We start from the raw sequence: 20,758 nt of genomic DNA on the forward strand, positions 1-20,758 counted from the left end.
TAATGCCACAGATTGCTGCTACAGTTGTCCTGAAAAATAAAATAACCCAGTGTACATACAGGGCATGAAGCAAAAACATGTGTACTGCTTATGTGCATTATGTGCATATGTATGCATCATGATTATATACCTGGGACAATTCCAATTGGACTGAACTATGGACTGACCTCCGAGATCTAAGACCGAGGCCTGCAGCCTTTGGTGCTTCTTGAGATGGTGATGCATGATTTTGATTGTGGTCGGAGTCAGGGGAGCTGTCCAACCAATAGGATGAAGGTTGGCGCAACGTCACTTCCGTGAACGTGAGGTCACTTATTCAGTCACCGAAAATAAATAGACAGCGCTTTTAGGCTAAGTAAAATTAAATCATCAGTTTTTTGTCACCACCCGCTTCCCTTTTGACAGCCACCTCTTTTTTGATATCTACTATTTTCTCTCCAGATATTAAAAAGAAAAGAAAAGACAAAAAAAAAATTAAAATTGCTTTAATTTGTGTGTACATCTGGAAGGCTGGCAGAAAGTTTTTGAAGCCATGGTGCACTTGAGTACAGCTCAGGTTAGGTCAATCGTGCAAGTCCTCATGTATCTAGAAGCACACAGTATAGCAGACAGTGCCACTGCTGCAGTAGATGTTGACCTATTGCGTATATGACCATTGTCATTTTAATGGTTTGGGGTTTTAATGGTTTTAATTAACCATTTTAATGGTTAATGTCTCTGTTCCCCATTGTTTTGTCCTTCCCACTCCCGCCCCTCTTGTATCAAGCCCCCTTTGCTGTGTATTGTGTGTGTGCTCTCATACGAGCCTCGACAAGGTATACAAAAAAAAATTGGTATATTGGATGTGTGTTGTTGGTAGTGCTTGTCTATGGTCTGGTAGACTTCACCATTTGGTGGCCATCTTGGAAAAAATGTCAAAAAATTGGAAAATATCAAATCGTGAGGCACCCACTCATCCATTTTTTTTGAAAAGCCCAGATGAGAAACTAATAATTTATTTAACTTGGCTATATATTTATATAGATAGAGATTATAGACAATTGAATAATCAAACTAGAGTTCATAGAACACCTTACCTTGTAAAGTCTTGAGAAAAAGGACATTGGATGGGTCTTTTCAACTCGTGCTTTGCATTTCCGAGCACAATCTACATTAGCTTTGTTCATGAACTTGGAATAACAGGTGCAATGGCAACAATATGAAGCCGATGGGTCAAACGGAACAATCCAAAGCTGAACCTTCTTCGAACTCTTCTCAGATAAACTGATGATTTTGGAATGATCTTTGAGAAAAGGATGCATTAAACAAACATCTTTTGGACAGAGTTAGCTCTGTCGTCGCTGCCATTTTGGGGGCACCGCCATCGCCAGACGCCACCATTTTGTCTGAATCTCACTGTTACTCCACCCTCAGAGGGCGTGGTAAATTTTATTGGTTTTATTGTTTGAGGCAGCTCAAATTATCGAGAGCACTACTAAACTGAATGTTTTTGGATGTGCAAACAAGGCGATTTGTGTTCTACAGTATTCAAATATACAATTCAATTGAAAAAAAATGAAAGTTTTAAATGCTGTCAAAAAAACCCCAAAAATATTCAATCAGAAGTTTATGGCTGATGATATACCCTATTTACACCACATTATTCAACACGTTAAATACATTAGTCATGCCTGTTGTTTGTGTCCTTTATGACTTCTCGAAAACAGTAAGTTTCCTGTTTGGAGTTATTTTTGTTTGACTGCCAAACAGACTGATTTTATGGTTTTACTGCACTGTGCGCATGTGCGCTTGGAATGAGATTCCGTACAATTTGCCAAATTCAAAGCAAAAGTACTGCAAAACTGCAGGTTCGTGTTCCGATTCATGTTCTACAGTGTTCAAAACATGAGACTTCAATTCAAAATAAGTAATTCCTCAATAATATAAGTCGACTGAAAGATTGAACCAATTGTGTAACCTTGCTTTGCATTACGTGTGCAGGGTAATGAGGGTGGATGTACTGAGTACAAAAACGTCAATGAGAAGTGGATCAATAGTGATAGGAATGGCAAATGAATGAGACGAATGAGCTCTTCAAAAAGCGAAATGTGTTTGGATAATTGTTATTTGGAGAATATAAATGCAGGACAGTGAAGAAATTGACCCATAGAGGATGTGAACCCCGAGAAAGTTGTGGCCACACGCAGAGCATACTTTTGTGTTTGGAGTTTACCTTTGCATACTTTCCTGATATGTCAAGTTGATTGAATAATGGTGTTCCCATGTAGATTCATGAAACGTTTTACAAACATATTGCTCTGGTTGTGGGGATAGATGGAAGAATTTAATCGGGAATTTAGCATTGTGTAGAGTTGCTTGGTCCGTGGACGAGTAGAAAGCATCTCGATGTAACTAAGTTTGGGAATCTGTGAGCTTAAGTGTTACGTATCACCACACAAGGGGTGGTGTGGTGTTAATTAGCCAAGGGAGTAAGAATAAGTTCCCCAGTATGTGATTGCTTTCTGTGATGTTCCCTTTGTTTTTATATTTCAAGCCAGGCAATAAAGGCGGGAAATACGTCCCTGAAACCACAGCAAACGGGCAGAAAGCCCCGCCTTCCCAGGTTTGCTGTGAGCAGGCCATGCCCCGGGAGACGGAGAATAAAAAGAAGGAGCACACAGGAGAGGCGGAGGTGACGGATCTGAAGAGAGAGATCGATGTGATTGAGGTCGAGGGTAGGCAGGCTTGCGCACTTGTGAATTGTGGAAGGCTTCCATCTGGATAAGACAGATCAGCAGAGCGCACACATGAGGTCAGTGTGAGGAGCGCACAAGGCAGGTGGCACTTTTGGAAAGAGGAAGGCAGGCACATTTTGAGCCTTCAAGTGGAGAGCCATTCATGGATTGCCTGGCATGTGTCTGCCCTACTCCTAGAGAAGCACCATTTTGTGCATGTGTGCCCGTGCTGATGGAAAGCGCCTCGATTCCAGTTTGACAAGGATCAGCTCTGGGCCAAGCTGGGTACGAGTCGACATGAAAAGGAGGGTTTTTCTTCTTTTTTTTTGGATCCCCGTTGTTTGTATTTGCGTCTGTGTGCGAGGCCTCGACTGTACGAGTTATTTCATGCCATTATCATTATTACCTGCTGAATTATTGTCCTTGAAAATATTTGTGTATGTTCATTAAATGTGTTTATTTTGAAGAAACTGCATTTGGGTAATTGTAGTGGGTTCACGGATAAACCCCCTGTGTATCCATTCCATTCTCCGTACTCCTCTGCAAATCCGCCATTTCCCTACACCATTCCCTTCGAGCACGTTTTAAAATCTCCATCGATCAACGTGTCCCCCTCCTCTTAATAAGGAACCGCTCAGCCATCGGGGGGCTGTCAGTGTTAACCACCCGGCACCACAATTTGGGTCAGGGGGTTAACTTCGGCTGGCCACCCCCGAGACAATATTTTTGATGAGGTACGGTCTTTAATTGGTCCATATGAGTGTGTTTAAACTTGTAATAATGATGAGTGGGATAGTGATAAGTTGAAACAAGGTAGTTGAGAGGATGAGAAAGGTTAGTTGTGGCTTCAATGAGAAAAAAGTGCCTTTCAGTCGGTATCTCCTGTTTGTGTGATTATTGGTCGAGAATGGAAAGTCACACTCACGTCATCCAAACTGAACATAGTGGTGAAGGTTTGCTGCAGGCGAGCAGCAGTCGTGGCTGAAAATCCAAGTGAGGATATCAGGACATCAGAAGACGCTAACTCTTGCTGAACCTTTTTAGTTCCAGCCAGTTGGGTGGCTATGTCTGGGCAGCAGGAAGCACGTGAACGTTCCAGCATGCGGCGCACTCGCCAAGCCTATAAATACAGATGAACAAATGTGAACTTCTGAACAGTGACTCATTGCCCTGGGAATTATTATTACAAAAATATAAATGTAAACGTCTATCCTATATCCAGAAGTGGGATGAGGATCCAGAAGAAGGAAAATTCAAATATAATTCAAATATAACATAGTGGCTAATAATACCCCCTGTCAGCAGCAGGGGTCAGTAAACCACTTGCACTGTGGCACATGTACAGGCAAAAATTGTAAGCCGTTTCCCCCTCCCCCACCAAGCTCTGCTGGCGAAGTCGTTGCATCAGCTCCATCGATCGGGTATGAACTTTGCAGAGCTATAGCCCCCTACATATGCATAAGATTGTACGGCAGCCAATTCCAAGAAGATAATTTAATTCTCAATTTTATGAACCAGTCCACCCTCCACCAGGGAGGAGCTCCTGTTCCACACTGATGATGGCCAACAACCCCGAAACATGTGCCCATGAATATTCTCTCTCACATGAAACACATATCCACGGTTGGAGAATGACCATATTTCATAATGATCCTCTTGAGAGTGTTGGGAAAGTTGTGGGCTACAACTGTGTCTGCATCAGTTTTTTAGAGATACAACTGGAAATGCACTAATATATTAGGCTGCAGTGCAATCCGATGGATTCTAGTACCCATCAGTTTCCTGATGGGTTTAATCAAAAGACATGTTGTACTTCATAAACATTCTGCTCTATTCACTTTATAATTTGCCCGAGGTCATCTTCCATCTGTTTGGAAGTCAGTTAACATCACCTTCATCAACCATCCTTGCTGCTTGTATATGGCATGAGCAAAAATCTTTTCTACTTCCTTGCGAAGCTCAGTGTTGGATGCTTTGGTTTGAACCTCGCTAAATATAAGTGAAATGAAACCTTTTGAAAATTTTGAATTATTCTCACTCAGATTTCAACATCACCGTAATTCATACTATCAAGTTGATCAAACTTTGTTGATATAAGATGATGATGATTTGTTACACCGGACATCACTGAATGGGACTATACAACACAGATTTACAGAGAGAGAATTGGGGTCTTCCTCCCACTCTGAACCCCCTTTCCCAGATATGTTACCCTGACAGAATCCAAACTTGGGGTACCCTTAGGCAACATGCATAATTTGGTTCAGTCGTATTTTTTTTCGTTTTTGAAGCATATACATGTTTCTTCATTATCTCATCAAAAGAGCAGAATATATGACTATTTCCCCTCCTCTATCATGCTATCACCAACTTCACAGAAACCACGATCGAAACAGCAACAGCATGGCTTCTACATGTCATGGGTCATCACGGTCACTTGTCCAACTCACAATCTCTCGAGATATGCAGAAACCCCATGGAATTACAACTCTCAAGTGACCATCAGCAGCCTAATTGTGCCGATAAATGACCCTCAACCAATTATCACACACACGTAGTTGAAAGTAAATTATGAATGATGTTCTCTTTCACCATATCGTGAGATTCCCGAAAGTCCTCGGACAAAGACCTTGATAATGACATGGGTTTTATGGTCTCTTTTCAAGTCGTTTAAGAGAAAACATTCGGAAATAATAGCAAGGACGTGCTGACACTCCACGGTAAAGGCCCTTACCACACCTCAAGAGAATACCACATCATTATTTGGGTGGTACATAGGCAATACACCACTGCCTCAATCACTCCTGAAAATATAAATGACCTGGGTTTGAAGCAAAAAACGTGCCCAATGCCTTTTTGCAGATGTAATACATTGTGATTATATAGCTCAGATGGATTCCAATTTTCCTGGCCCATGACAACAAATAAACAGACATATCCTCTTCCAAGAGCCCAGACTTTGTATGCAGAGATATCGACTCTGGAAGTGTAGGGCCAAAGAAAACAGGCAGTGAAAGGACGTGAACAAGCTTCAAACATGCAAGACAAATGGAGTAAAAGTGTTCAGAAAACAGCAGGTGGACAGGGAGCGGTTGTTGGAACAGGGGGGATAGAGGAGTGGGTTGGGGGGGGGGTGGGAGGAGTCAATGGTAATATAATAGGTGATGAGTACAAATGGGGAACAGCATGAAATGGTTTTACATGACCATCTTGAACGAATGGATGAAAGATGTGACCTGGCAGACCCAGGAAGGTGGTTCCAGAAACCCGACAAGAGGGGAGAAAAAGGAGAGGATGGTGAGCAGGAGGAGTCATAAAATACTGTTTCTCTGACAATCAATACCATGGAGGACTTACTGAATCATCATATTGATTGGGTGCATATCCAGTACGGAAGTAAACAACAGCAACTTCATTTCCATTTCTGCGTGAAAAACCAAGACCATTGCCCCAAAGTTATGAAATATTCAGAAAATATATTATGACAAAAATGCAATGGCTCAATATTACATGGGTCCTGAAAAACACCAAGGGGTTGAATTGCATGAACATTTATGTGACACAATGCAATGGCAGATATTTCTCAAATGCGTTCACCGCAAATTGGCAGGAACAATTCTGGATTTTTAGTCCCTGTTGGACTTAGTCCGAAACGAAGGCTTTTGGATCTGGTCTCGATTTTCATTTCCGTGCGTGCGTGCGTGCATCCACAACCACATCTCAGACGTGTATAGACCGATTTTATTTGTACTTCACACACAGATAACACATGATGGTATACATATGCACGTCATTTTTTTATCGATATCAGATCTAAGATGGCCAAATGGTGGCAATTTTAGTTCTCAAAAAAAAAAACGTTTTCGAACACGTCCTCAACCATTTCTCGGACAAGGCTTTAATGATCTTTTTCAAACCCTAACATAAGCATGTCATTTTTTTCGAGGTCAGATCCAAGTTGGCCGACTGGTGGCCATTTTCTTATTTAAACGTGTCCCCAACCATTTCTCTGATATAAAGGTCTGATTTTGTTCAAACTTGGCATAGGCACAGCAGTACACAATGGCATACACGTACACCTCACTTTATTTTTGCAATCTGATCAAAGATGGTCGACTGGTAGATTGGCGGCCATTTATTTGTAAAAAAAACCCGATGTTGGAAAGTCCTCAACCATTTCTTGGTCATGCACATACCGATTTTGTTCAAACTTGGCATACAGATAAGGAATAATAGCTTACCTATGCACGACATTTTTTTTCGACATCAGATCCAATATGGCTGACTGGCGGCCATTTTAGTTGTTAAAAATAACCTGGTGTCAAACACGTCCGCATCCATTTCTCAGACAAGCAGTTACTGATCTTGTTCAAACTTAGCACACAGATAATGAATGGTGGTTTACATCAGGCCTTCATTTTTGTTTCTGGATCAGATCCAAGATGGCCGACTGGAGGCCATTTTGTTACTTAAATGTGTCTCCAACCATTTATCAGACATGCATGATCCGATTTTGTTCAAACTTGGCACAAGCACAGTACATGGTGGCGTACATGTGCACCACGCTTTATTTTGTGATCTGATCAAAGATGGCTGACTGGTAGACTGGCGGTCATTTTAGTTGTTCATAAATATGCGTGAACCCTATAAGTCCACATTGCAAACTTTCTAAAACAATGGGGGCTATGACATTTTATGTCATTTTTTTTTACTCGTTTCCTGTGGTTAAAGATAATATATGGTTTTCTTTCTGAGTGTTCATCAGCCACACCAGGAATCATGTGGTTGCAACAAGTGCCTTGAGTAACTTTACCCTTTGATGAATGATATCTGCTATTATTAACCATTTATTGTATTCCTTTCCTCTCTGGATGTTTCTTTTCTATTTACTAAGCTATCTCATTTAAATTACTTGGTTGTGTTGATTCCTTTTTACTTGTTTTACGCAAAAAGCTGTGGAAGCATCACCGCTAATGTAACGCTGCAACGTCAGTGCATTCTGTAGATGTTCGACCAATGTTCAATGCCAATGACATCACAATTTTTTTGCTTCAGGGGCCTAAGGAGTGGAGCCCAAGGTTCTTTTAAGCAGAGAAACCCATCAAGTCACGTGTGTGAGAAAGGAAAGGCTGATAAGTGGTGGGACATGGTGTGCATTGCAGTGATCCTGCCTGATCTATTGAAGTGCTGTTATCACGTTGGGCAGATTGAGTTATTAAAATCGTTTGCACTATTTCACACATAACAAGGCCAAATCAATACTTGTTAATAATTGTGGAGTTTTCCAAATGAGAGTCCAATTGAGTCACGGATGGGGTGAACTTCAGCAATTCTCTCAGTAATTCTCTCAGGGGCATGCAAAAAAACACTGGAGATCCTGAAGTGATATGGAAAAAAGTTTTGTGGTCGGATGAAACTTAGGCATGTGGTCCCAGGCATGTTTCCTGACTAAATTCATTCACTTCTACGACTCTGCAGGGATCTCATGTGCATGAGAGTGATGCCAAGGACTTACAGTAATCTATTAATATCTCGAAATTAAAAAAAAAACATTTATCCGAATCGAACCATTTTTTAATTCCTTTGGTGTTGAGTGTTGTGATGCTTGTTGGTGGTGATTTGATAGTGAATGCAGGTTATGGAGTTACACAGTTATTTTGTGTTTTTCTATTTACAGAGTCAAGGCTCTTGGAAGTGCTAGAACACTGAATGGATGAGGATGAAACAGGACAAAAGGAACAGTAAAGAGAGGAGGGGAGGGACACCAACAGTAGAGATGAAGGCCAAGATAGAGGGAGACTTGGACAACCAATGGATGTGGGGAGGAAAGGGGGGGCAAGAAAAGACACATTGTGTGGAGAGGATGAACACAGAAGGAAACTCTCAGGAAGGAAAAACTTGAAAACAGGAAGGAGGATGGCTTTGGGTGGGGGTGGGGGTTAACGAGGGTAGAAACGATCATGCGGTTTTGGATTGGGGATTATCTGAGATGATCTCAGCAACATTTAGTTGCTAAAACGTATCTGTCAGGAAAACTTTTCATCTTCATGTTTGACTCTTAAGTATTCAATTTTGGTAACTGTAGAATAAAAAAATATTTTGCATCAATTTGACTTGCAGCTTGAAGCTCGGTTTTGGTAAATTCATAATGCTCACTAAATGATTCACTTTAAAGAGCCTTTCTTGAGCTACACAACAGTGAAACACATCAAGAGTTAAATTAACGGGCAGGCAAATTAGACACAAAATATCTCTGATGCTACAGTGCCAATAGAAAGTCTACACCCCCTTTCAAAGTTTTCAGCTTTTCTTGCCTTCTCGCCTGGAATTAAATCAGACCTTTTCCATCTTTATTTACACATTGTAACCTACAACTTCCAAAGTGAAAAACAAATTGTACAGATTTTAGAAACTAAATTAAACAAATAAAAACTAGAATATCTTGGTTGGATTAGTGTCCACCCCACTGAAAATAGCAATTGTAAATTTTCTCAGGTGTAACCAATCACCTTAAAAAGCACACACCAAGGTAATTGGCCTCCACCTGTGTTAAATTGTTGTGATTCTGATTATTTCAGAATAAAATCAGTTGTTCCTGTCGGTTTTCTCTGCTGGATAGTGCATTTCACAGCAAAGACTCAACCATGAGCACCAAGGAGCTTTCAAAAGACCTCTGGGATAAAGTTATGGAAAGACAGATCAGGATGTGGGTATAAAATATTTCAAAAGCCTTGGAGTAAAGAAAATCATTAAGAAGTGGAAGGTGTATGGTAATACCAAGACCCTGCCTAGATCAGGCTGTCCCTCCAAATTGGATGACCAAGCAAGGAGGAGACTGATCAGAAAGGCCACCAAGAGGCCAATGGCAACTTTGAAAGAATTACATGCCTTTATGCAAAGACTGGTTACTGTGTGCATGTGACAACAATATCCCAAGTATTCCACAAGTCTGACCTTTACAGAAGGGTGACAAGAAGGAAGACATTACTCAAAAAATCCCACCATGGGTCCTGTTTAAGGTATGCAAAAAAACACTGGAGATTCTTAAGTGATATGGAAAAAAGTTTTGTGGTCGGATGAAACGAAGATGGAACTTTTTGGCCGAAATTCAAAATGTTACATTTGGCGCAAACTCAACACAGAACATCACCCAAAGAACACTGTCACTACTGTAAAGTATGATTGTGGCAGCATCATATTGTCAGTGTAACCACTCCTTGGCTTTTTCACAAGATCTTGGCTATTTGTTGTTCACTTTGGCGTCTTGGTTTTCTATAGGTTTTCTTGGCATATAGGTTTTCTTTTATCATCGCTTTTCCGAAACCTTGTGAATTCTTAGCTTTTTTCATTGGCTCACATTGGCATTTATGAAAATGAGGAGTGGTCACACTGCATATTGTGGGGATGTTTCTCTTCAGCAACAATTGGAGCACATGTCAGGATGGAAGTGAAAATGTATTGAGCAAAAAACAGAAAGAGCCGAGAGGAAAACCTGCTGCCCTCTGCAAGAAATCTGAAATTGGGATGGAAGTTCACCTTTCAGCATGTCAACGACCTGAAGCGCACAGCCAAAGTTACACTGAAGTGGCTAAGGAACAAAAAGGTAAATGTACTTGAGTGACCCAATCAGAGACCTGACCTAAATCCAATCAAAAATCTGTGGCTTGACTTCATCAACGCTACCGCATGCAACTTGACTGAGCTTGAACAGTTTTGTGCAGAAGAATGGGAAAATATTGCCCAATCAAGGTGTGCAAAGTTGGTGGAGACCTATCCCAATAGAGTCACAGCTGTAATTGCTCTCAATTGTGCTTCCACCAAGTGTTAACTCAGGGGGGTAGACACTTATCTTATCAAGATATTCTAGTTTTGTATTTTAATTAATTTTCTGAAATTTGTCGAATTTGTTTTTCACTTGGAAGTTGTGGGTTTGGATGTGTCAATAAAGGTGGAAAAAGTCTGATTTAATGCAATTTAATTCCAGGTTATAAGGTAACAAAAGGTGAAAATTTTGAAAGGGGGTGTAGACTTTCTATTGGCACTGGATGTGTGGAACTATGAAAGCTTCATAAATTTCAAATATAAAATTAGGTTCATGTATAATCAGTGAGTCAATGAAACCAGACTGAATCTGGCTCACTGTCAGCGCAGGTGGCACAGAGCCGATCTGGCATCATTGGTTACCTGGCATGCTTATTAGCAATGAAACTATTTCCTTTCCAAAGGTTGCAGTAGTCTCGGAAAAATAGATACATAGGATAGAACGGGTTCAAAGACTTTTTTTAGATTACAAAATTATGACATTGTTTGTTTTTCCTATAAGATGTTTAGTGTTGCTTGTGTCACTTACAGGTAAAGTTTGCGATCTTCATCAAGCTTTGCTTGTTGGTCTATCTCATGAAATGTTCGTCGAACAACCGGGATGCACCTTTGGCAGCAGAGGACACAAGGACATCACCCAGTTATTTTGGAAGCCTCTTATGTAAAATAATCAAACATTGCGAAAATAATTGTGACCTAGATATCTGTGATCACGAAGCAATCGCCGAGGGTAAACCTCCCCCACATGGTGAGGCTTACCCTCAGAGATCGCCCGCGACTTCCCCATGGCCCGGGATCCAAAGATGGCCATATTATTTTTGGACCACCACATCTTGACCTTCAACATTTAGGACCATCCCACATTGATCCAGGTATGCTCACAGCTGTGGGAAGCAAGTAGATGCTGATATTTCTAGCAGTAACCCTTTGTCAGAGCAAAAATAATCCTCTTTTTCCTCAGCCATAACTTACAAATGTGGGTGGGGAGAAGGAGAGTAGTCAAATGTGGATAGACAGAAAAAGTAAGAAAGAAGAGCTTAACATGTATTTTAAGGCAGTGAAATCAAATGAGGAATATACCAGGACATAAACGTTTGTGAAGTCACTTCGCAGAGGTTGTATCACATTGTGTAATGCTTGGGGGGACTCAACTTCAAAACAAGGACACGCTCTGAGGCTCGCCATTTTTCAGACCTCGGCTTCATTGGAGACCAACTCAGCAAATTGTAGCACCGTTAGTTGGAGGCACGCTGTTACTACAAGTCTTGTGACCTCCTTCCTGTCCATTCATGATGCAGGTGATATCCAACAGCAAGGTGAAAGTCTTCGCTGTGACGAGGCTAACATTACAAATATAAATGGATACTCGTTGCATAGACATTCTAACTAAAGTACCTTTTCTTAGCATCATTCTGCAACACAACTTGTGAGATATAATTCTGATACTGCTTTGTCAATTATACCTGGTGTTGGCTTTATGGTGAGGGTGATGGGCTTGGGAACCTAGGCTTCTGAGTTCAAATCCCGCAGGGCTGTTGAAGTAATACCAGTTTGGGTTGACTCAGCCTGTCATCCTTCTGAGGTTGGCAAAAATGAGTACTAGCTTGAAGATATGATTGAGCCATTTGAGTATCCTGTGTCGGGGGGGGGAGGGGAGGGGGGAGCGACCTGTCTAGGATTGTGCTCAGTAGCCCAGGAGACTGCTTCAGCAGCACTGATGCTCTGCACAGAGTATGGTCCCAATGGTTGGTTGGTTGGTTGGTTTGTCCACTGCTTCACAATCCATTGGGGTAACTTCGTTGTAATTGCTTTTAATGCTCAGGACACACTCACGCCAACTGAGTGACATAATGGTGAGAGCATTTGCTCTGAGCCTGGGAAGTTGGCCGTTTGAACCAGACCCAGACTGAGTCATACCAAAGACTTTAAAATTGTACATGATGCTTCCTTGCTTAATGTTCAGCATTTACAAAGGAGAGAGCATGGATAACCATAGATTGGTCACCATTGTGCAGGCTTGATGGGCCTAATTGCCTCCACCTGGGTTGAAGTTCCTTGTATGTTAACTCATGTTGTTATTTCAAACACTGCTTCATTGAAAATGATGGTTGCAACAGTCTCTACTGCTCACTACACCATCAAGTCAATCAAAACATGCTTGATACAGCATCTCAATGTGCATAAACAATGTGACTGCTGCCATGGTTTTAGAATTCAGAGTATACCGACAAATTTCATGAGCTGTTCTTCTGTGCATTTGCTTGGTTAAGGATAGGTTTAAGATAACCTGAGTCATTTGGTTTCAGTGTAAAAATTGAAAATAGTTTTCTGTCAACAACATTATGGCACGAGCCATTTCACGGTTATTTGATGAACCAAGCTCTTTACTTTACAACTGATCGGAATTCAGACCGCAATCAGCTCTGTGATTTGGGCTGTAGTTGCCACCTTCTTGTGCGTTGTCACCTGATTTCACCTTATGAGTGGTCATGACCCCCGAGCATTTGACGATATGTACCACTCTGATGAAACAAGTACTATGTCTCCGGATACCGTGTGAATACGTTGATAAGTCATGTAAATGTCGTGCATTAAAAACTGAGTTGTAAACATCAGACGCCTTAAATTCATACCTTTCTTGTAAGATGTACTCCAGGCAATGTTGGTCGAACACATTCCTCTCGGTCATTTCACAAACCACAAGCACCATCGCTCTGCTCAAGACATAAAACTTAGACACCACGTGACGTAACACGTTCCTACATGGCGTAATACATTCAAAACAGTTTGCACACTAGTTTGTTCAGATAAATATAAATGGGGAAATCAAGACAAACATGAATCACTGATGCAGCAAAAGATCTCCACACTGAGGACAGAACCCAGAGTGAAATGCAGGATTTACATGGATTTGGATAAAAGTCTTCATATCAACGTCAATGTCGGACAGAACTACGTTTTTTATGCCTCCACTGATGAAGTCGCCGGTGGAATTATGTTTTCAGGTTGTCTGTCCATCCGTCCATATATACGTATGTACGCCATCCATGCTAATTTTCTCTGATTCCTTTTGCTCATGTGATCATAGGCTCAGAAGGGAGCTTGCACATGTATCGCATGCAGTACCAGAAGGGCACTCGGTAGAGCGCATACCTCAGCTCAGAACCGGATTTGGATCCCAACCAAAATCTAATAATAATTTCGTTCTTGTCACAAACCCAACCTGCCCACCAAATTTCACCCGAATCTGTCCAAAACTTTTTGAGATATTCTGTTCACAGTCAGACAAACAAACCAATAAGAAAAAGACATCGTGCAGAGCAAAATCCACCGCCATCTCCAAAGGTTGCCACGGATACATCATATTGTCCATTTCATTAAGATTAAAATTGGCAATATTAATCAAAGCTCAGGTTAATCGGATGTAAATTGACGATTTTTCAGTTGAAAATTGATGATTTTAGATGTTTACTCTTGAGTTAACCTTTGACCTTTTGATCTCAAAAATAGTTGGTTTTCCAATTCAGTAATGTACAATGCAATTGCTGTTTAATTATCAAGTCAATCGGATGAAAATTGATGATTTTTCATATAAAAATTGGTTTTAGAAGTTTGACCTTTTGACCTCACATCGTTGTTTTTTCCAATTCAATGATGCAATATGTAAATTCTGTTAAACTTTTAAGCTAATCAGATTTTTTAAATGACGATTTTAGAAATTTGACCTCAAGATGACCTTTGACCGTTGACCTCAAAGTCAATGGGCTTCTCAGTTGGCGACTACCTCTACAACTTGGTGAAGTTTCATGATGATTGGTTTCGAATTGTGACTTGTTGGCGATTGACAAACAGACAGACAGACAGACAGAATAACAAAATCGACTGACCAATATACTTGAAAATCGATTTTGCAAGTGACAAACAGACAAACAGACACAGGTGAAAACATTACATCTGTCCATCTCAGATGGCAGAGGTAACAAAGACACTCACAGACATCAGTGGACTTCACATGAATTAAAGACAAGTCGACAATGGACTAACATGGTTTGTGGGATTTAGACCTAGGTTGCCTGCATCATGAACCAGAGGTTCAAATGGGAACGTTAATAAGCCAACCCACCTTTGAACATATTGTCCTTATCTACAGGACAAACCGGTTCATATAGCAAAGGAAAAAAGTTGTTTTACGACGACTAACTCTGGCACTCTACCCGAAGGCAGATTTAGTAACTCCAAAGCAGCCTCATAGCAATGATTACACTGGGTGGTTTGCCATTCACTTTCCATTGGGAGTCAGTGCAGGATTTTTTGGATTTGTTCAGGGTACTATCGCAATAACTCGCCCAACTCTTCATGGAAAACACCGTTGGATCTTTAACATCTACTAATTTATGCCAGTAAACAGGACACGAGGTTTAACGTCCACCCAATGGACAGCACACGCAATGGGAACACATCATCGCCCTGCCTGTGAAACACCAGGATGGTAGTTTAGAGCTGGACCCAGGTTAGACAGCTCAGAAGCAAGTGTGCTATACCTCTAGGACATGGGCTCCAAACTTTTTTTTATTATCCACGACCAAAATGTTGAAATCACATTCACCTCGTGACCCAAATGATACCGGTAACTACCATAACAATTGTCGGAGAAAAAGCTTTCGACGTGAAACCTCCCACCCCTCAAAAACCGGGATTTGTGAGAGGTTGGTAAGCTGCCAACGTTTAAATACGGGATATTGCTGGAAGATCAATTGGTGTTTATTCATCCACGACCCATCGGAAAGCCCTCATGACCCAAGTTTAGGTAGCGACCCTGGATTTGGGAACCCCTGCTCTGGGGTGACCTGCCAGCCAAAAGTAGTTTCACCAACCCTTAACGTGAAAGTAATTGGGAAAGGAGTATGATGAGGTATCAAAGACATCAGGATGAGATAACCACATACATACTGAGGATTGTTGAAGAGATTCCAGGCACAAGCAATGGCGTCCGCAATGGCAGAAGCCGGATTGTTGTCAGGCATAAGACTGACAAGATGGTGAAGGCCAGCAGAATGCAGTGTATGTCTGAAATACAAGGATTGGGAAAACACAGATGAGCAAGCTGCATCAGTGGCGATGTTTCATATGAGCAGGATCACATGTAATCATTGCAGATTTCATTGCGTTATGAGTGTCGATCAATTAATCAATAAATAGTACTAAATAAAATGGAATAATTGCATTTCACTGAATCACTGTGAAACTGCTGGCATTGCAGTTGCCTATCATGCTTTATGAGTGTATTACAACCTTACTTATCTATTACTTGGAGCTACAACAACTCGTTGAATGGCAACAAGCAAGTATTTACTCATGCTGCTGTCATCGGCTGAGCTCGTGAGTATTTTGTTGATCCCGTCTGTGTGTTTGTCTGTTTGTCGGCAGAATAACTGGACAACGAGGGCAGCTATAATCCCCAGATTTGGCACAGAGCTTCATACTGTGAATGTCTCACACAGGTTAAGTTTTAACTAAAAGGAAAAATGTAAAACGAAATTTAGTGCAGGAATATATTTACTCACACCGTATTGGTTCGGTTAGCAAGCTCTGGGGACAGTATTGCATGATGAGAAAACAACGGGGTGAGTCAGCACCTCCATTGAGTTTTTAGATCCTCGTGGAGGATCTCTGTCTTACTCACGTTGTTGTTCTTGTGGACTTTTTTGTTTCACAGCCTACAGTTTTCATCGAAACTTCCTGAAACTTGGCGTATATATGTAAAAATACCCTGCGCAGACAGTAACCATCCCCGATTTTGAAAATTCTTCCTAGAAGAAAAGTTATGACGTCAAAATATCTCCGCTAATGGAAATCGCCTAAGAAATTGTCTCCGAAACTAGGCAAGCTTTTTGAATTCTGTTTGCGGGAATCGAACAGGGTATTAGCAGAGATGAATTACCGCACATATGATGCATCACTATGACATCATATCAATTTTTATGACGTCATTCCGAGTTTTGGACATTTTTTGTTTCACAACCCAGAGTTTTCATCGGATCTTCGTGAAACTTGCCATGTATATGCAGAAAGCCCACGCGCAGGCAGTAAGCATCTCCGATTTTGAAAATTCTTCCTAGAAAAAAGTTGACGTCATAATATCGCCGCTAATGGAAATCGCCTATACCATTATCTCTGAAACTAGGCAAGCTGTTTGAATTTTGTTTGCGGGAATCAAGCCGGGCATAAGCACAAATAATTTATCGCAAACCTGATACATCGCAATGACGTCATATTCGTTTTATGACATCATCATTAAGAGGAAGAGGATCTTAGCTCATTTAAGCTTGTTTTTTTCCTTTTCTGTCGAGGCTCGTATGAGAGCTAACACACAGAACGTACTACAAGGGAGCAGGAGACAAGAGGGGTGGGAGAGGGAAGGAAAAAACAGTGAGGACAGAGACATGAGGAGATCTGTGGAAGGGAGAGGGATGGGACGGGGTACACAGGGTAAACAAGATGTTTGGGTGGGGTACATGGGGTGGGATACACAGGGTAAACTACAGGGACTTTCAGGTCCTTACACGACAGGGAGTTTCAGGAAGGAAAGCAGTGAATTTGAAGGAGGTTGGTTTGGGGTGGATTAGCAGTGGTAGAAAAGATGGTGGTTTTGGATGGGGGAAGATAGATGGTGGTGAATAGCTATTTTGAAGACCTGGAGGGAAGAGTGGGATTGAAGAGAGTGTGGGAGTTTGTTCCAAAGGTGGGGGAAAAAAGAGGAATGAAAGAGTGAAGGTGAGCAGTGAATCTTGATTTTGGTAGTTTTACTAGAAGGGGTTGCTGGCAGACCTTGAGCACCCTGCGGAAATATGGGACGGGGGGGGCAAAATATCTCAGACAGAGCGGGGGGGGTGGGTGAGGCCAGAGAGGAGATGGTAAACAACAAAAAGACCACCAGCCTGCTTGCGGTGATAGAGTGAGAGACCCAAAGAGTCAGCCTCATCGCGGGAAATACCAATGATCCAAAATGCCTTGGTTTCCACAATGCGAATCCGAAAAGGTGAGAGGCGAGAGCACAAGCTCAAAGGGGAGAGCAGTACTCCATCAAACTGCAGACGAAGCTTTGTAAGTGGTCAGGAACCTATAATGTTAGCTCTTCTACAAACCTAAAAGACCCCAAAGACCTCAAATACCCCAAATGCCTAAAATAACCCGATGACCCAAAAGACACAAAATACCGAAAAAACCTTTAAAGACCCTGAAGACCCCAAAAACCAAAAACGTAAAAGACCCTTAAACACCCAAAAGACTCCAAAGACCGAAAGGACCCCAAAGACCTAAAAGGCCTTAAAGACCCAAAATGCCCCAAAGACACCGAAGACTCAAAGGACCCTTAAATACCCAAAATACTCGGACGATCCAAAAATTCCCCAAGCACCCTAGTAATATCAAAAGAGAGGCTTTGCCGCAGTAATGTCTACCATTTCTCAAAGTCGCAATATTCGCTCGCTTATGCTCACTCATATTTCTCCTTTTAAAACTGGTACACATTACTTCTTCACAGCACTCTATTTTAAGACTACTCCCCTGCTGGGGGCTGGGTTTCGCCCCCCTTTCATATGATCATTTCTTTAATCAAATTGAGTAATCATATAGAGATACTATTAATATTTGTGTTTTATTTTCGGGAATAACTTAATTTTCTTACAAGACTCATCACCATCGAGTATTCCCTGAACTTTGTTTTTGGTTTAAGTATTTTTGTTGAGCAGAGATGAAATGACATCTCTCTTAATGCTCTTGTCCTGAGCACCTCCTGATCCAAATATTTTTCATAAGCTACGCCCACTTTTCTATGAGCCACGCCCACTTTCCTAAGCCCCACCCACTTTTTTAAGGACCACCTACTCTGACATCATTTGCAGTTCGGTCCTGCCCCACAAGGCTTGCCTCGGGAAATTATCAAGGAGACCACACCCACCATTCTTATATAAAGGGCTGCAACACGGCTAAATTTAAACATATTTTTACTTTCATTGAAAATGGAGTGCTGTGCTGATCTCAAATGGGATGACTTTGGAGTTCCTTGGAGTCCTACTACTTGTATGGAACTAAATCTTCAAATTGATGAACTGGATTCAAACCTCTGATCTATTGAGGTAAGATTTTCTTTTCTTATTTACAGAGTTTGATTTAAGCAAATAATAATTTAATAATTAAATCACTTCATTAATACCTTAGTATTGTCTCTCACAGGAAATTGTATCAGAAATACAAAATGAAAAAATTACTTTTGCCACAACTTGTGGTGAAATTGGTGGTTTGGTTGAAGACCTTGTAAGCGACAAAGACCCACAGAACGAGCTCTACCTTGATAACCCAGCCAAAGAGTTATACCTTGGAGACCCACAAAATCCTGAAAAAGAGTACGATATTGATGGTACTCACTGTGAGTTATCAAGACAATAACGGCTGAATAATTTCTACCTTGATGAGCCAGAATACAAGTTTTACCAAGGACACTCACAAATTTCAGAAATTTTGAAAAATGGTGTTTTCCTTGATGATCCACAGTTGTACTATGTGCGATCTATCACTGACACCCATAAAAATTGGAAAAATGGAGTTTTCCTTGATGATCCACAGTTGTACTATGTGAGATCTATCACTGACACCCATAAAAATTGGAAAAATGGAGTTTTCCCTGATGATCCATAGTTATACTTTGTGAGATCTATCACTGAAACCCATAAAAATTGGAAAAATGGAGTTTTCCCTGATGATCCATAGTTATACTTTGTGAGATCTATCACTGAAACCCATAAAAATTGGAAAAATGGAGTTTTCCCTGATGATCCACAGTTGTATTATGTGAGACTTGTTGCGGAAACCCACAATATTTTTGAAATTGTGGTTCTACCTACCTTGGAGTCTTGGATAGATGGTTATATTTTTGGAGGCTTGAAATGTGGGTTCTGGCTTGATAACTCACAATGTGATACATATCTTGGAGACTCAACAGGAATGTGGTTATACCTTGGAGGCTTGGAGAGTTGGGTTTATTTTGGAGACTTGAAGTGTGGGTTCTACCAAGCCAACTCTTGGGGTTCTAAACCTATTGATGTGGTTCTTTGTTGGATGGTGCCTGATGAGAGGTAAGTTCAGTTGATTAGAAATAAATTAAATTACATATTATTTAATTCAATGTTAGATAAGTATTACATTTTTTTTTCAGCAATATCAAGAAAGTTCTGAGAAGAAAGTGCAGGAAAATTCTTCCTCCCCATTTCCACTTATTCAAACTTGAAAGGCTTGAAATACAGATTTGGAAGAAGAGGAAAAAAAAACTTATTAAAAAAATTTGTGAAATACATATTTAAAAAATATATAGATATTATGTTGGGTTCGGGATAGGATTGGTTGGGATTTTGAATGTGAGGATTAGGGATGGGTTGGGATTTTAAATGTGAGGGTTAGGGATGAGATGGGTTGGGATTTTAAATGTGAGGGTGAGAGATGGGTTAGGGTTGGGTGATGGATGTGCTAGGGTTGGGATTTTAAATGTGAGGGTTAGGGTTGATTATGCTCCCTGTTATTCTTTCTCTCTCTCTCTCTCTCTCTCTCTCTCTCTCTCTCTCTCTCTCTCTTTCTCTCTCTCTCTCTCTCTCTCTCTCTCTCTCTCTCTCTCTCTCTCTCTCTCTCTCTCTCTCTCTCTCTCTCTCTCTCTCTCTCTCTCTCTCTCTCTCTCTCTCTCTCTCTCTCTCTCTCTCTCTCTCTCTCTCACACACACACACACACACACACACACACACACACACACACACACACACACACACACACACACACAAAAGTTAAGCCTTGACTGACTATTCAGTTGAGGATTCTGTGTTTGGGGTTCACAGATCTCAGAACGTCCCCCATTACACACACACCAACACAAAAGTTAAGCCTTGACTGACTATTCAGTTGAGGATTCTGTGCTTGGGGTTCACAGATCTAAGAACATCCCCCATTACACAGACATATTATACATAGTACTGTTTATTTATTATTATTTTTAATTTCATGCCTCAGCAGATTCCCCCAACTATACTCCACAGAGGTGTATAAGTAGAGGATTGAAAAACCTATTTCTTCCAGGGGTATTATTTGCTTAGTAATTCCTGTGAATAAAATGAACCTAAAATCTCTTCTCCTTTTGCATCACATAATTTGAAAGTCCAAAGAACTGTATTTTTTTGTAT

General features: G+C 41.0%; 1 protein-coding gene across 1 annotated transcript in view; it reads right to left on the reverse strand.

Annotated features, from left to right (window-relative positions):
- The window catches only part of LOC147012275 (glutathione synthetase-like), a 47,238-nt gene extending 31,590 nt beyond the window's left edge, over positions 1 to 15,648 (reverse strand). The window contains exons 1-5 of the mRNA XM_085856179.1: positions 15,486 to 15,648; positions 13,169 to 13,249; positions 11,065 to 11,142; positions 6,072 to 6,138; positions 3,640 to 3,834 (exon numbers count right to left, since the gene is read on the reverse strand). Of these exons, the coding sequence (XP_085712305.1) occupies positions 3,640 to 3,834; positions 6,072 to 6,138; positions 11,065 to 11,142; positions 13,169 to 13,249; positions 15,486 to 15,559 (495 nt within the window). The 5' untranslated portion in view covers positions 15,560 to 15,648. The remainder of the gene's footprint in view (positions 1 to 3,639; positions 3,835 to 6,071; positions 6,139 to 11,064; positions 11,143 to 13,168; positions 13,250 to 15,485) is intronic.
- Positions 15,649 to 20,758: the final 5,110 nt, after the last annotated feature.

This window comes from Eptatretus burgeri, chromosome 15 (assembly GCF_056783735.1).
Source record: "Eptatretus burgeri isolate ZD-2024b chromosome 15, Ebu_testis_v1, whole genome shotgun sequence".
Taxonomy (NCBI): domain Eukaryota; kingdom Metazoa; phylum Chordata; class Myxini; order Myxiniformes; family Myxinidae; genus Eptatretus; species Eptatretus burgeri.